Here is an 18,392-nt window from a genome sequence, read left to right on the forward strand (position 1 = left end):
TTACTATTCCTAATGCTATCCTATTTTTGACGGGCAAATCTTTGGAGACAATATTATCTGAAGTTTAAAAAACATCCCCCATCTTTTTTACCCCACATTTATTAATCTTAAAATATACTAGAATGTATTTTCTTCACAAGGAAAATGTATAAAATTAATCTTACAATATCAACACTATAAACAACTTCCTTGAAACATCTTCTGGACAGAGAATTTCTGTGAAGATTTAAGTATAACAATTCTAGAATAATTACTTTTAAAAATATGTACATTCGTTCCAATGTCCTAGACCCAAGAAGAAATCCAAGTAAACTCTACAAAAGTTAGCCACAAGTCTTTGTCCACTTAAGATTATGTCCAGCTTTGCCAGTCTTGCTGTATTACAATATAATCAACAAAATTATAACATTACTTGTTTTTGTGTAGGAAGTTCCCAAACTTTTGCATAAATCCTCTCAGCTTGTTTTCATTAGGCTGCAATGGGTGGTAAGCAGCTGAGTTGTAGCTGACCATGTGATTACTCCTGCCATAATTATTCCCTAAGGTCTTGGTTTTGATATCTGAGAGATGTGAACTGCTGTTGGCTGCATTTCCTGCAGGTTGGCTGGCATTTTCCATCTTACAGAACGGCTCAAAGCGACTGTAAACACGCCTTTCACTCAAACGAGACCTCAGCTCTTCTTGGTGCTTTGAGCCTGTCAGCTGTGGTGCCACTGAACTTGCTCTTTGGAGAGCAGAAACAGGAGCGCTTTCGGAAGTAGCATTTGTGGAGATCTCCTTCGCATCTTGATACTGAATCTGTTCTGTATTAAATCTTGGAGTAGATGGATCTCCTGCAGTTTCTATGAATTTACTTTCAAGGGGGCACAAGAGAGGACACTTTTTATTGCTCTCATCAGATGGAGGTTTTGGAGATTTCGGTGACTTCGGAGACTTTGTTGGACTCCCGGTGACATCTTCTTTACTTCTGTTCAAACTACCTTGAGAATTTGATGATGAATTTCTTTTTCTCCTTGGGGAAGAATCTGTTTTATTTTCAGAAATCTTCGGTTTTTGATTTTCATCTTCAGAAACCAATGTGTCAGAACTACTACACATTCTGTAAAAGGCAGGACCTTTGTTTTTTGACAAGGTTTCCTTCTTGTCTGGTGTGAGATTAAGAAGTGATCGCAGTTTCTGGGATCCTTTCTTCAGAAAACTTGGGGAATTCTTACTTTCTTTCTTCGATGTGCAATCCTTACTGGACTCCTCCCTGCTAGCTTCAGTGAGAGCTGCCATGGAGATTGCCTTGCTAGCAGTTGGGCTCTTCAGCTCTCCTTTCAGGTCCTTTTCCTCCTGTGGTGAGTGACTGGTTACACTGTGCAAACTTTTAGCACTCTTCAGCATGTCTTCTGGAAGTTTTGGACTAACTGGCTGCTTAAGTCTATGTCTAGTCAATGTGCTGTAAACATAATTGGATGCATGTTTGTTGGCACCAGGATCCAATATGGACTTGGAATTAAACATGGGAAAACTTCTCCTTTTGAGCATATTTTCATTTTGAAGGTTCTTCATATTTTCTGCATGTTTGTCTGTACACAGCGTTGTGTACAAATACAGTGATGAGTCGCCAGCTGCATTTGAATTTACCCTAGGTTTTGTGTCATCTGCAACCTGAATTCTGTGGCCTGTTGGTGCATCTGATTTAAGAGGAGAGTTTGTGCTAAGCTCCTCTAAATTATTATCTGTTCCATTTTCCACACTGGGAGCATGGTTAGATGTCCCTTTGGGTGTTGCACTCCCCTCTGACCCAATTATAGTTGAATTTGAAGAACTTGCACAGCTGCTTACTTCCTGCTGTTCAGGTAAAGTTGGCTGAAACACCAACGACGACCGCAAGCGAGAATGAGAGTAGAGCGCATGAGCTTTAATATTTTCAGCTGTGTCATAGCCATCATATCGGTCACCCAAGGCTGACCCATTTGACTCTACTGGACAATCTGACTGGTCATTCAAGTAGGACTTTATTCGCCAGTTACGTAGGAATGATTTTGTTGTGTGCTCAAGGGTTGGCATCCTCTGCTGCAGATGGCGGATATGATTGTCTGTCCCATTAAAAGACCTCCGTACAATTGAATTTCTCTCTGCAAGATTTACCTTTGGTCGTGAGAACTGATCAGCAAAACTCTGCTGGGGAACATTGTAGTTATTGGCATATCCTCCTCGTAATGATGACACAATACTAAGGCTATCAGATGGCATTTTCCAAGTATTTGGTAGATTGTTTGCTCTGTTAATAGCTCTGTTGAGCAATAGGTAAGGTGTCCTTTCTGGCTTCTCCCCAGCATAACTATGTCTCTTCCAGTGCTCATTTTTTTCACTAGGTTGATACTGCTGCATTGAATTTTGAACATTAAAAGCTGGATTAAATGGTTGCTTATTATAGGCTTGATTTCTCAAGCCGTATTTATCTATTTCATTTACTGCATATCTTCCACGACCTTTCCAAAGAGGATCTATCTTGAGAACATTGTCTTGCCTACCAAAAAGGTTTCTTTGGCTAGAAACTGAAGCCAAGGAAGACACTGAATGCTGGTATGTGTCATTATCCCAGAGCGTCTTGCGACTGTTCACCCGCACTAATTCTGGGGCAAACGAGCTGGGAACGGAAGAACGGGCATACAGCGTCCTGAACTCTTCATCAAAGGATTCAACAAGCTGTCCTGTGATAACTTGAACCATGCTGAGGTTGGTTTTTTCAAATGACCACATAAAGCTGAAAGAACAAATGACCATTAGATACAGTTCTTTTGAGCTTAAGTATTATACAAGTCTTTCTTGAGAAGAAAGTTTTTACACAAACCTTAGGTTTGTAAAAGTACCTTTTAAATAAATAAGTTGAGGGTATGATTCATGTAATTTAGACTCAGAAGGTCTAATCTAACATCAGATTAATTGAGATGGAGTTTTTTCCACTGATTTCAGTGGGAGCAGCAATCAGTCTATAACTGCCCTTACAATTGCCCTTATAAGAAGTATTCTAAAAAAGAATTCACAAATGTAGAACAGTAAAGTACAAATACCTAATGGAAAAAAATCACTTCTACAAAGTCTATGGCAGGACTAACCTGTACTCACTGAATTACCTCTTCTGTCAGAGAATGTTACTGTGTGATTATGTTGTGAAAAAAATACATTTGAAATAACATGCAGGAGTGTTTCAGCAATTTTGAAAGTACTTAATTCTAAAGATTTTCAAAAAGATCCATCTCAGAATTTGAAAAAAGTTTACATTTTCTAATATGCACATTGCATTGGATATGAAAATTTCTTTTAATTGGAATGATAATGCTTTGATAATGCTTTTTACTTTTTTCTGCTGTAAAAGACTGAACACATGCTCAAAGCTAAGTAGCTGCAATTAACTTACAGATACTAAATGAGATAAAATAAATTAACATGTACATTAATTAAGGATGCTGCAACAAGGCTAATATCATGGAGCGAAAAACATACAATTTCTAGGTTACAGAAAGAAAAAATTGTTTTGAAATCCTAGTTTTCACGAAGAAAGGAAAAAATAAAGAATTCATTTATTTGCATTTTTCTTCTAGATGTTAGAAAATGGGTTAGTTTTGTTCACAAAAATAGCTTACTGATTACGGGATTTTTTTTTTGATGTTTTTGTATTTTTCAGGAAATTACAGCGTATCAAGATTAAATCAAATCATGCTGCGTAAGTTCTTCTCCTATTAAAGTTCACAATTAAGAACAACATATAATATTAGACAAAACCCCTGAACTTTAAATTGAGTTCAGTGACAGAGTTCAGAAAGATTTGTTTTTCCTGTTACAAATCACTAGATTCTTTTACCAAGGTGGCCTAATTTCTACAGAAATTGATGATTCCAGCCCCTGTGGTGCAAGGTGTTCAGGCAGTGTTGTTTTTCAAATTGGAATGAGAAAACCTATCCCATTCTCAGAGACTATGAAGTGTCATCTCACACAGTGGTGTGGAGATGTCAAAGCATGCAGGCTGTCCCTGAAGTCTCTTACCCTGAGTCATTTATGAACTTGTCACTTACCTCACTACCATTTATACGTGTCAGTCTGAATTTGGGGCTGCTGAGTCTTGGAGGAAATAAAAGGTCAGATTTTCAAAAGCTTACAGTGGTGGAAATCTGTGAAAGGCAGTGGCTGTGGATCTGGTACCCAGGCACTATGCTGGCAGAAACTAACTTACTTGGGCAAAGGAGAAAAGTGTAGCATGAAAAGAAGGAAAATATTTAAATATATGTGAGTTAAGACTCTCTCTGCTTTAACTTAGGTTTTTTCCAGCTCTGCAAGGCTGTTAAGTTCTTCCAGCCTGTTTTGTTCACATACACTGAAAATATAAAGGAAAACAGAATACAGAAACTTAGCCAAACACAGAAAGAGACATGGGCAAATTTGAATTTGACTATCATATACTAGAGAGCCACAGAATCAGTCTCTAATGTTAGCTTTAGATTATTACATGGAGAAACTATCTTATGAAAAAATTTTGACACTCACTTCTCTGGAGTGAATGTTAAACAAGAATAATTCAGAAAACATAAGACAAATCAGGATTTTTTTATTTTTACAACTCTTTGGCTGTAGCAAAACCTATATCCTTTATTTCTTATTTGTGAAAAATGAACAGAGGATCTCTTAGGCTAGTTATCAATCAGTATCTATGAAAGCTTGTTAAATTACAGAAAACAAAATCAAATTTACTCATGTGATTCCCTAGAAGAATTTTCACAAATACAAAACCCCAAAACTTGCTATAGCAGCAGTACTGAGATGACAGGTTTGCTACAGACATTTCAGTGATTGATCTTACCTGTAAGAACCATATATGACTTTCTTACAGTCAACAAGAATGAATTTTTGTTCCATTTTTCCATGGAATTTTGCTCCTGTTTTAGAATAGTAATCTTGTCCTTTCACTGTCCGCACCCTCATATTCTGAAAAAAACAATCCAAACACTTTATTTCATCTACTGTAGTCCGTGTTTAACATTCAGAGGGCTAAAATTCAGAGGAGCAGTAGGAGAAAAGTTAAATTATTACATATTAATAAATTCTGCAAGGAATGAAATGCTGATCCAACTTATCACCTAGGGACCAAAATGGCTGGTTACTGTTTTGGCTTCAAGACTGATGAGATTCCTTAGGCCTCAGAAAATGAAATTCTGCTTTTCCATAGCGATAACTTCAGAAAAGAGGTTCTGGCAGAAAACACCTTCAACAAAGGGAAAGAGGTTTTGTACTTCAAAAAAAAATTATTTCCATCAGCTGATGCACATGTTTATATGATTTCCAAGTACCTCAGCTAATCATAGAGAACACTTAAAAAAGCCAGGATCACTTTTGTTTTAATTGAACAAGGCTGTTGTATCTACAAATACATATACCCTACTCTGAGATCACCCACTGAATGATACCACCTGGTGCTAGAATCCCTTGCAGATTTACCACCAATAAAATTTATCTATCAGCTTTGCACCATGAAATCAATCCCATTTTTAAATTCAGAGACACTAACACAACATGCATAGGTAGCACAAACTCAATGCAGCAGCTGATTTTGAATTCCATTAAGCTTTATGCTTTATTCATGCAAACTCAGTAAATGGCACTTGGGAAATTTTCCACACTGGATCTCAAAGATATGGTGAATTTTTATCCCAGATTACTGATGAAACTAAATTACTGATGATTCAGCTAAGTCAGCATCTTGTAATTTTTCTCTCTCTTCTGTCACTTGGGTTTTTATGCTCATAGAAACAGAAAATTTGAAAGAAGTTGTTACTATACCTTAGGGACTGCACTAATAACAAATTTCTAAAAGTTCTTATGGGGATGTAGAAAAAAAGACACATTTAACAGAAATTGTTACACAAAAGGTGCTTACTTGTCTAAAATTTATATTCAATGCAAACCAACCCACAAGCAACTACTTCCTGTAAATATGAGACAAAATGCTTCACGAGAGATAAAAGCAGCTTGGAAGATAACTGTGAATGATCACAATATTTACTGTAGTTTCTAGCCTTGGAATATTTTTTCTCGCAACCCTAAGCTTTCCAGTGGGAGTAAAATCCATAATTTAGTATTGGCAGTAAAAACCAAGAATCTACATGATTAGTACATACTCTGTACATATGGAAATGGTGGCATGTAAGAGCTGTGAGTAGACAGGAATGTCACACTTCAACAGGACTGCCACAAGGGCAGGCTGCAGATCACAGCAGATGTGCTCTCTAAAGGTCAGCTATGGGTGGAAGGGTTGCTCATGAAGCAAATGGAAAAGACTGTGTACATGGTAATTCCAGCAAAATCAGGAGGATTAAATAAATATGGTAGGATAGGATAGGATAGGATAGGACAGGACTATTTCAGATGGAAAGGAGGAACAATGATCATCTACTCCAACTACCTGACAAATTCTCGACTGACCAAAAGTTAAAGCAACTTATTAAGGGCATTGTCCAAATGCCTCTCAAGCACTGATGGGCTTGGGGCATCGATCACTTCCCTAGGAAGCCTGTTCCACTGTGTAACAACTCCCTTGGTGCTTCCTGATGTCCAGTCTAAACCTCCTGTGGTGGGCTGCACCATTCCCACACATCCTGTCACTGGATACCAGGGGGAAGAGACCAGCACCTCCTTCTTCACTTCCCATCCTCAGGAAGCTGTAGAGATGTTCAAACTTACAAATTCATTTAAAATTCCAGTCTATAAAGTGTGACTGAGTTTGCAATACAGTGACATAAGCCTTCATTATCTATGGGAGCATTTCTACATTTGCCTAAAACATATGAAGTACTGGTAGATAGAGGCTGTAGAAGTTTTAAAGATAGCATCTACTACAATCCAATTAACTTTATCTTTCCAAACAGAAAATTCAAAAATTAGGATAAAATATCCATGATATGAAAGCACATTTCCAAATAACACATGCTTTCTAAATCAGTGTGTATTTCAGTGTTGGTTTCTTGAAACTTTTATCAAATGAAAAATCCAACCCCAGAAGCAAGAGTTACACTTAAAAGCTGCTGAGTTGGAAAATTAGGGTTTAACTCAAGTTATCAAAGTTGCTTAAACTTCATTTACTGTTAGGAGAGTTTTTGCTTTGCATTTTTGTCAAGCTTTGAAAAAGCTCAGCTCCATTAAAATGTACTCAATTCAACTCAGTTAGAATGTACAAAGCCAGCATTTAAGAATTACTTTTGTTCATCTAGCAAATGTAAAACATGTCTAACAAATATAAAACATAAAGTTTATCGCTTAAATAGATAAATACAAGAAGTATTATCTAGAAGTGCTGTAACATTTTAAAAGGTAAAAAATTTAAAAGCAAAAATACAGGTGGATACTTAGGTCTATTTTCAGAAATAGCTACAAAAGAATTAGTAACAACCCAATTTGCATTACTGAATGCCAGGTTAACATAAATTTGCATCTCTAACTGCTAATCACTTTTGCCAACCTAATGAGCTGTCTTTTAAGTTTTCTGCATTCCAATTAGAAGTTTTCTTCTTGACGAAAATCAATTTTTGTGCTTTTCCAAATGATTTTGTTGAACTTTGAACAAGCGCACTGAAGAAAATAATTTCTTCACCAGCAGCTACTCAAGCTTCAACTAATTATGTTAAAAGCTTTTATTTGAAAGATAAACACTACAGAAATAGTAATTCCTGAAAAAGAAGAAAATACTGAAATTTACCCATTCTAAAGATAACCATAATAGTAACCCCTTACTTTAATAAAATCCTGTTAATTAGTAATGAAATTTGCATTTACTTTGATGATTGTTTTACCCAGCTCTATATATCACATAATTAGATGTGTTTTTCAGACATATTTAATTATATTTAATCATATTTATGTCATTATAATTTGAAAAAGGTAACTTGAGAGCAGCTTATACATTTTCAAGTACCCATAACAAGTAATGCTGGCCTAAAGACATGCCAGTTGAAATGTTACTTAGATAATGTCTGATCAGTATTGGACAGGACATAATTTGGGAATCAATGCTGGAGGCACAACCAAGTCTAATGGCTTGCAAATTACCATACTACACCCAAAAAAACCTTTGCCTTAGGTACACATAAGTTGATATATAAGTTTAAGTAGGCATATGTAAAAAAGGAATACAATTATTTACATTAAATTCCTGGGAGGTTAAAAAAAAATTGTAGTCACTGTAGTCACTCTTGCTTTTGTTTGCCTTCTCTTCAGTATTTTTCCCCTTGTAGCTTTTCTATCCCTATCCCCTGATTCTGAACTCTTTTCTTCCCTTGGTAGGTCATCCATTACCAGATGGGAACGTGACAAGTGGCAGAGATCATGCTTACCTTTCTCACATAACACTTCCTTTTCCTGCACAGTTCATCCAGCATTCTTCACCAGCTTTAAACCCTCTAATTAAGGTGCCAGGAATGCACGCTTTTATTAATCACCCAAAATCCCAAATCACCCAAACCATATCTGGAATATGGAAACAATGCATTTCACTTGGGATTAGAAGCAGTAAGCATACACATACTGAATTACAAGCCCCATCTGGTAAGAAATGCTGGGCAGGATGAAACTCCTGCCTGGCTTCATCCTCAGGCTATAGGACTGTCCTAACACCAGTGTGCTCATCACAGCATCATTGTGGGGAAAGCAATCACTCATTTACAAATGGATCTCCTCTCTTGTCCAAGAGTTTACAGGACACTCAGGAACATTTAAAACATCCAGTGGCTGCAGTTTAAGGATAGCCACCAGTGTTATCCAGTTAAATGACCCAATGATGAACAAGAAACAAGCTCTAACCTCTTTTCTGTACATTTTCTGTACATTTTCTTTACATTTTCATTCCAGAGAGTGCCGCATAACCATGATTTAAAATTTTGAAGTATTATTCACCACTACACATTTATTTTCCTTAGTAAAATCTCTCAAATATGATAACTAGGTACAGTGAGTATACTGGTCTCAAACATTTCATTTCAGCACTTTTTATTTGTAGGCACTGCTTTTATCGGTGTTCCATTACTTGCCCTGTATTTGCTGTCAAAATATGCACAAAGAAGAAAATGGATGTCTACCTAACATTTGGCCTAACAGTTTCAAAGGAAAAACAGTCAAATTTCTCATACTGTTCCTCATTACTATAATTATTTATTGTCCTGTGCCTCTCTTCTCTAGTAAGACAAAAGAGGTCACAGAATGATAGAATACCAGATTGGAAGGGACCTCAAGGATCATCTGATCCAACCATTCTTTGCCAAAGTACAGTCTGGTCAAGATGGCCCAACACCTGCCCCCTTGACTCTTAAACGTGTGCAGTGTTGAGGAATCCACCACTACCCCGAGGAAATTATTTCAATTATTTTCACAGTGACAGGTCTCACTGTGACAAAGTTTCCTCTTGGAATCTCTCCTGGAGTAACTTGTTCCCAAGATCCTTCATCCTTTCCATGTGACTCCTTGTAAAAAACGAGTCTCTATCCTCTTTGTAGCCTCTCTTTCCATGCTGGAACACAGTGATCAGGTCTCTCTTTCTCTTCTCAAAGCTGAAAAAACTCAATTCTCTCAGCCTTTCCTCATATGGCAGCTTCCCAGTCCTTGGATCATCTTTGTGACCCTTCTCTGGACCTTCTCCAGCCTGTCCAGATCTTTTTTAAGTAGTGGGGATGAAAACTGAACACACTACTCCAAGTGCTGAGCAGAGTGGGACAATGACTTGTTAATCTCTGCTGGTGATGGTGTTGCTGATGCAGCCCAGCACCCTGCTGGCTTTCCTGGCAGGAGCAGCACACTGCTCACTCACACTGAGCTTGCCACAGGCAGAACCCCAGCTGGCTATACCCCAGCCTGTGCTGCACTCCTGGATTATGCTTCCCCAGGTGCAAGACTTTATCCTCATGCTTCCTGAACTTTGTAAGGGCCTTGCTAGCCCACTCTTATAGCTAATCCAGGCCCTCCTGTAGGGTGCCTCTCCCTTCCAAAGTGCCCATTTATTCACTCCATCTGGTATCACCAGCAACCTTTCTCAGGGTACGCTTGATCCTCTCATCCAGATGACTTATGGGGACATTAAACAGCATTGGGCCCAGAACTGATCCCTGGATGACTCCACTTGTGACAGACTGTCAGTTTAAAAAGTAGCTATTGACCACATATGTGCTGTACAAATGCCAAGTAGTTTTTAAGTTTGCTTCTATTCTGACTCTGAATATGACTCAATGACCACTCAAGACTTGACTGGAGTCTGGCCCTTATCACAGAAGTTCGCCCACAGATACAACATCATGCTGCAAGTGCCTATTTAATAACCAAATTTGCCTTAGATGTGGAAGTACTGGAAAATTTTTCATGATTTTGGTAACACTAGTGAGGAAAAACAGGCTGCAAGCAGGTCTCAAGAGCAGCTCCTACTGTGTATTTAAACATGCATATCTGGGAGTAGATTTCACAGAAGGAAAGTAAAATCAATTAGTGGTTTAATTTTCCCTTTCCCTCAATTCATTAAAAATATTAAGAGGATTATCAGGTAATAAACAGGTCCTGTCAAACAGCTTTCAATATCCTCCTGTAGCAAAATGATTCTTCATTATTAGCAGAAGAGTAAAAACGAGGCTCCTACAGAGCATAGAACCTCCACCGTCTCACCTCATATCAAATAAGATACCTGTCAGTAGCAGAAAAAAGAATTACTTATTAGTTTCTGAAAAATCACCTGGAAAAAAAACGTAACAACTCTTCATCTCTCTATGCAAATGAATTGCTAACCAAGTAAGTCAGACCAGGGACAAAGTTAATCAAAGAAGCTTAGGTAGAGGGAAAAAAAAAAAGAAGAAAAAAAAAAGAAACAAACCAATTAATTACTGAGGACAAATGGAGTACAGCCAGAAAATGAATGAAACTGGAAAAGAGTAATGGGAAAGTACAGGAAAGGAATTATTCAGGCTTCACTGATGGATGTGATGTCAAGATTGAGTAAAGTACTGAGTAAATATTGAGTAAAAAACAACCTACATGAAAAGATGCTGCAGGAAAGACTAAAAATTATTCTAGTAACCCCTGATTTCCTAGTTTCCTACATGGAATTCACAAAATAACAACAGAATATATGGTCCATCCATTTTTTCAGCTGTATGTTTCAAAAAAGAAGAAAACATGCCCTGAATTTGGAGTTAGACTTCAGATGAGAAAAACTCTCTGCACAGACATTTAATGAAGATTTATGAACAAAATCCTCTTTCTTTTCCATACAGAAGACTACTTAGTTGTAAATGTGAATTAAAAAATACAGTATTGTTCATTAGTGCATTTCAGGTTTTTTACTGATTCAAAGGGAGAGAAAAAGAGACAGAGGTGTTGAGTCTGAAACACTTTGCAGAAAACTCATCACAAGTGTAAGGACTAAGAAGCATCATCCATACTCCAACAAGACTGAACCAAATCATGCCAGACAAGAACAAGACCAATGCTGCTGGTGCTACATTTTCAGGAAAAACAACAGACCCACACAGCTCTGTTCTCTTCTTACCCTTCTCTTCACTGAATAGAAGGGCAAGACCAGAAGCCAGGAGTACAAAAAGTTGAAGATGTTTATCTTTTTTCTGAACCTTGAGTAATGTGAAAAAGGGAAAGAGAGAAAACATCTTCAAAATACTGGCTATTCTTTCATAGTCACCTGCATTTCCCTTTTATCCTCTAAAAAGGCACAGGAGTTAATCTGCAGGAGTAGTAAACTGCTATTCTCAGAGCAACAGTCACTGGGAGTAGCCCATGGATGAGAAGACCATTAATTTGAACAGCTTTATTACAAGCTAAACTGGAAACTCAGCACAAAACAGGATTATTGCTTAGGTCTTTGGCATATATTTTTTATTTTCTGATTAAACTCAAAGTATTCTAAGTTAACCTTGCAGAATAAAGATGTATTTTATTTCTCCCACCAAAACCCAGAAACCTATAAAACACAGTCTCACTGAAGAGGCTGCATACGAACCTCTCCAATCCCCACTAATCCATACAAAATCCACTCTGATCTATGTATATTAAATTTTCAACCATAATATAAATACCTAGAAGTCTATAAAACTGCCTTAAAAAGACAACCTTGAATCCAAGGAAGGTAAGCTTTTGAAACAACTGTTCATGGAAACAGTTTTCATATTTTGAAAGTGCATATGGCATTTTTGAGACATCACTTGAATGAGACAATCTTAATTGATTTTTTATTTTTGAAGGAAAAAACTCATTCCATATATGGACATAGACCATTTTTGGCAACCTCTATGGTATAATTAGCCCAAGTAATCAGCAAATGGTGATATCTCAAGTTCCAGAATATGGAAGTACTGCCAAATACTGACTTCATGAAGGCAATCACTACCAGTGTTTATAAAACACCACAGTTTTGGTGGTTTTTCCTCAGAAGTTCCCATCACTCCGTGTATTAGGCAACCAGAGACAAAGAAACAAGCACAGCAAGTAGAATGGGAATACTTCTGAGGATATAACACTACAGAATAAAAAAGGGTATAAAATAGAGTTTGCTCCAAACATCTACCAAAAAGTCTTCTTTATCCTCACAAATACACCACATCTCTCTGCGATTCCTGGACTGGGTTCTTAGAACAGGCAAGCAATTTCAAATGGAACTATGAGTTAAGGCAGTGCTCAGAACTTTGCAAAAAGACTTTGACAACATCCTTGGAACTTCTTTATTACTGCCAGCAGTACAGTAAACCTACAAGTATTTATGAAGCACTTACGTCAGTTCAGTGCAACTCATGGTTTATATTCTAATCCCTGATAAATGTTTAGGCAGTGCAGGACATCTCACCAAAATGTAAATGTCATCTTGTAATCTCTCTTACAGGATAAAATTACATATTTAATGTGTAAAAGGAATAGGACAAAGCACAGACATGGAAATATGGATTTTCAGGAAAACACTACAAAAATAGAATCTTGGGCCTCCTGAAGTATTTTAATGCAGAACCTTAAAGAAGAAATCATGAAATGGAGTACGCAAATTTATCTAAGTCTTATGACTTTATCTGCAGGCAACTATAGGAGAAAGGATAAAAAGAAGCTTAGTTTTTCAGTATTCCTAAATACACAATAATGGAAAAATATTTTATAAAATATATATGGAAGTTATGATATTCTACAAAATGCACTTGTTTTGACACCTGAAAAAGATGCTTTTAAAAATATATATATATCTGTAGAGAACGTTCTGCTGAGAGCTTACCTATTTACACCTGGTTTTTAATTTGAAAAATCAGTATTTAATAACCACTCTTCCAATAATAATCACTTTTCAGTGGGCTGTGGAGGAGTAAGTAGTGAATGTTCATGCAAAGGAAGACAGTATGCCTTACCCTGAGCCTCTGAACTTGACAGCCTTGTTTCTCTGTCATCTTCAGAAAGTGACTGAAGTTCGATTCATCAAGCAGGATATACACTGCAATTCCTCTAGTAGATGCTTCCACGATTTCTCTAAAAATATCCACATCTGTAAACATATCCATAACAATGGCAATCACCTGAATCAAACAGGAAAGACACAAATTATTGTATTGTATAAATCATATATAGAATTCTTCACTGAAGCCTGCACTGAGCAGCAAATACACTAATATTTTTACACATTAAAATGTTCTAATTCCTATGTAGTTCCACTAAACCTGAAAGCTTTGAAGACCACTAGATCTTCTTTTTGAGAAATCAAGTGAGCACCTGGGTGACGTTTGCCACAAGTACCAAAGTCCAGCAAAATGAGTTGTGGGTCATCTTGGTTTTGTCTGCAATCAAGATGATTTTGTTCCTAATAGATTGTACCATGCTGTGGCTGGGATTTAGCACAAGAAAAATGTTAATAACAAACTGATGTGGTTGTTGCTAAGTAGTGTTTACCCCAAGTGAAGGACTTACCAGTGTTCCATGCTCTGCCAGTGAGCAGGTGCATAAGAAACCAGGAGGAAGCACTATCAGGACAGCTGACCCAAACTGGCCAAAGGGATATTCCACACTGCAGAATGTCAGGGTCAGGGTGCAAACTGAGGGGAGTTGGCTGGGAGGGGCCCATCACTGCTCAGGGACTCTCTGGGCATTGGTCAGTGAGTGGTGAGCGACTGTAACGTGCATCACTTGTTTTATTGGGCTTTACTTCTCCCTCTCTCTCTCTTATCCTTTTACTTACAATTATTGTTATAAATACCAATAATATCCTTTTATTATTATAATATTTTACTTTCTGTGTAAAAATGTACTTTACTATAGTAAATTTACTTATTCAATTATTAATCTGTTCTTATCTTTACCCGCAAGGGTTTACTTCTTTCCAATTCTCTACTCCATACCACTAAAGGGGTGAATGAGCAAGTGGGTGTGTGTAACTTGGTTGCTGGTTGGGGTTAAACCATGACATGGGTGTGTGTAGTGACTGGTTTTATGAGGGAAAAGGAAACTCAGTAAGGGTTCCCTCCCAGAAAGGGAGGGAAAAACAGCAATACAAATGCTGTGGAAAAACCTTCAAAATACAATTCCATGATGCATAAAAAAAAAAAAAAAACAGATAAAATTTTTGTACATGAGGCTTCTCAGTCTTTCATCATTTTCTCTAAAGCTAATGGCTCAAGAGCTTGAAGCAGCTAATAGGCAGACACTGAAGAGCTGGAGGCACTCTTACTGGGACAAAATGTTCTCAGCCCGTGAGAGCTTGGCTCAAGAAGATCAGCATGCTGAACACCAGCTACCAACACCCTTCAATCCACAGGGATAAAGCAAGTGTGTCTGATTTGGAAAAGCAACGTCCCTCTAGTGGTATTTTGGACATATATATGTAGAAATGTTGTACTGTTGACATAACTTTAGTAATTTGGGAAGAACTACTGTTGAAACATGAAATAAGAGGAAGAACCAGGGTCTGTGTAACTTGTAAAGGTATTATTTTTATCCACTAGTATTTTCATGAAAAGTTCCAATGAGATGTCTTAGGTGCAAATTCAAACCAAATAAAACCTTTCACAGATATCAGAGCAGGTTTTACCATTTTCACTAATCTTTAAACTATACATCAACTTTAAAGGTGTAATTGTTAAGTTGCAAGTACTCATCTTATTCTAGAACTGAAATATTTACCTCACACAGGTAAATGCTGTTGCACACAACCAGGTAAAAGTTATGTCTCCAGTCAGTTGTACAAATTACCTTTTTTGAATCCCACCTGCTTAGAACTAAAAGCTTCATTTATGCTGAACATGTAATTAAATCACTAGAACTATAAATGAGAGAAAACTTACATAAAGCAAAAGTAAAATAACAATGAAAACAACTAGAAAAGTAAAAAGACAACTCCTGAATAAGAGAAAAGGAACAAACTTGGCCTCTACATTTCATGTCACCTGGCAATAAAGTCTTCACAAATCCACCAGTCAAAGAGGAACTGAATAGCATCAAAGAATTCCATTCTTTTGAATATCTTAAGTAACATGCCAATGCACTACCTCATTTTCTTTACTGACTTTTTGAAAGTAAAACCTAAACGTGTTTTTCTCCAGTTCAGAATATGTTTCTTTATCTGAGGACTGAAAACATGAATGTTTATCTTGACTCCAAGGATCTCATCACTTTCAGACTGCACCTTCTGCTTGGTCTTGTTTCTGAGATATACAGCGTTAACTGAACAAGGCAACCCTGTTTATTCATCTGTCTTGTTTCACTTGTGTCTGAGAAGAAAACTGCCAAGACAGATCAAGTATGGTAGGTAAAGACCAGCAAATAACCTGTTCTCAAATTTGAGTCTGTTTCATTACCTGTTTACCCCTTCCTCTGAACTCCCTAATTTCTTCCTAGAATTTTCTTTTCTTCAGATCTTCAAGGAATGGGTGCCCATTGCATTCTAGGATCAATTTAAACGTAAGAAAAAAATCCTGAATGGATTCATTAGTGTTGTACACTGATACAAGTACATCCATTTGTGTATTTCCTACAAACCAGAGGTGACTCTTCCTGAATGTCCTCATTACGCTGCCCATTTACTCTTAGCAACACTCAACACTCAATTAAACACAAACATAATTAGGCTTGGCTGCTGGAGAAGAGTGCCAAATTTGAACAATGCATACAATACACATATGATACATACAATATGTAAAAAGTCATTAACAGTGATAAGGTAATTTCTGCATACTGATTTCCATAAACCAAAACAGATGTTTGACCCTAAACTATAAATTTTCATTCAGAAAGAGTGGATTCCATAAAGGTCATGGAACAGTCTGGCCTTTAAATGTATTAAACTTCCTTTTTTTTTTTTTCCCCTTTTAATAGGGGTGTGTGTACATTTCCCCTGTTTCCATATTTTGCAGCAGAAGGGAGTATTGCACATGGGAAAAGACAAAGCAAATACAGTATTCAAGGTTCCAAGTTTTGATTAATTAAGGAGACCAAGATTAGGAAATTACTTCAGTGAGGTATTCTATAATGTGTACCTACCTTTAATTAAAGCTGCAAAACCAGCTGCAGGATTAGTTACTTGCTGCATCACTTTGGAAGAAAAGATTCCACTGCTGTGTTTTTACTTTTGTTTTTGCAATTGCAGAGCTAATTTCCACCCTGGTACTTACAAGAACACAACAGTGGATTCCAGCAAGGAAGAAAAACTGATATAATTCAAACTGCAGAAATACATCAGAAAATTGCCTATTCCATACATCCTGTTTCTTTTAGTCATAACAATACTATCCTGAGTCAAGAAAACCTCCTCAAGGCAGAAAGCTATAATGTCAGGAGGTTTCCTTACAAACTGCCTTTTTTCCAAAGCATATTTGTCTTCCACAATGCAAAGATCTTTTTAAAAGGAACCACTCATGCTTTTGAAGCAAATACCATGGCCTTCCAACCATTACAGGAAAACTGGATGGGTACAGCAGTTTTTTGATGAAAGCACCAGAATTCTGTGAGAACTTTCCAAACCTTGTCAAACTGATTATCACCCTGATCAAAAATGACCCTCATTTGGGAACGGCTAAGCAAGCATGTTACAGGAAGGAAAAAAATAGTTGATAGAGCAGACACTTGCTGTGCATAACATCACACAGCACTGAAATTATGCACAGCAAGAGGGAACTATCACCACCTGGGTGGGTACTGGATAGAAGAGAACATTTCAATGATCAACTAAAAGTGAAGACAATGCAGAAACCAGTTTTTATGCTAGTGTTCTTCTCCCAGAATTATCTTTTGATTGTCACTGCTAGTATTTTTATCTTATCTACCCATTCTTCTTTTTTTTTTAAGTGATGATTATTTTTTTTAAGCTTAAAATTTGGTTTCAATGACGTCCTTACAGAACAAGAAAATCTGCTAAAGTCAATAAGCACAAAATTACTCCTAAGGAATCTGACAGGATGATCAATTTAACTAGAGGCTGCAGTAGAGCCATATGCTATTATCCTTCTTACTGTCTTGACACTAAGACTATGCTTTGCAACAGAAAAGTAAACTATACACCATTCTTTGGCATTTAAAAACATGTAAATACAGAGAGGAAAGTATAATTTTGTTGAATAGAACTATTTTTATGTAAATATCCTAAACTGATCTTTTTCAGAAAGCTGATTTATTTAATTTGCATGTTAGTGAGGAAAGTACCATTTTAAAGCTCAGTATCTCTAAACTATCATCACTCTGTACAAATACAGAGTATTCTTTTCATTCTTTCAAAGTTTTTAATCTTCAATTTCAGTAAATGACCAACTCCTACAAAAAGTACCAGTGACAAGGTTCATGAAAGACACACATACATTTCTTTGTTGGTTAAAACAAAAAGCTATAGCGGGAATATCCTGCATATCCTTGATAAACAGGAGACTATGTACATGGTAACATGGCAACAGAGTGGATAACATGACATAATGGAGGCAATGCTCAGTTCTGTGGCGCCTGTTATGCTACAGGGTAAGTTTCTGCTACTTTGGGCCCATCCATGTGCATTGTAACTGCTTAGATAGTTCTCACCTTCAGAAACTAACTCTATTCAGAGGCTTATCCAGAAAGAAATTGCCAATTCCAAAAGTTTCACTTATCAATAAACATCTCCTGAGTATGTCCAGGGGAGGGCCACCACCAAGAGGGCACTGTCCCTGTGCAGACCACACGAAGGAGCAGGGTTGTTCAGTCTGGAGCAAAGACGGTTTCAGGGAATCTTACAGCAGTTCCTGGTACTTTACAGGGAAGTTCTCAAGGGACAAGGTCAGGTTCTTTGCAGTGGTGGCAGGACAAAAGACAATGGTTACAGTGAAACTAGAGCAGTTCTGCCTGGATATAGGGAACCCCTTATTCCCACAAGGACACCCCAGCAG

General features: G+C 37.2%; 1 protein-coding gene across 1 annotated transcript in view; it reads right to left on the reverse strand.

The window, feature by feature from the left end:
- Window positions 1–408: 408 nt before the first annotated feature.
- FAM83B (family with sequence similarity 83 member B) overlaps window positions 409–18,392 on the reverse strand; it is a 44,493-nt gene continuing 26,509 nt past the window's right edge. Inside the window, exons 2-4 of the mRNA XM_054630557.2 lie at window positions 13,407–13,571; window positions 4,847–4,971; window positions 409–2,755 (exon numbers count right to left, since the gene is read on the reverse strand). Of these exons, the coding sequence (XP_054486532.2) occupies window positions 409–2,755; window positions 4,847–4,971; window positions 13,407–13,571 (2,637 nt within the window). The remainder of the gene's footprint in view (window positions 2,756–4,846; window positions 4,972–13,406; window positions 13,572–18,392) is intronic.

This window comes from Agelaius phoeniceus, chromosome 3 (assembly GCF_051311805.1).
Source record: "Agelaius phoeniceus isolate bAgePho1 chromosome 3, bAgePho1.hap1, whole genome shotgun sequence".
Lineage (NCBI taxonomy): Eukaryota > Metazoa > Chordata > Aves > Passeriformes > Icteridae > Agelaius > Agelaius phoeniceus.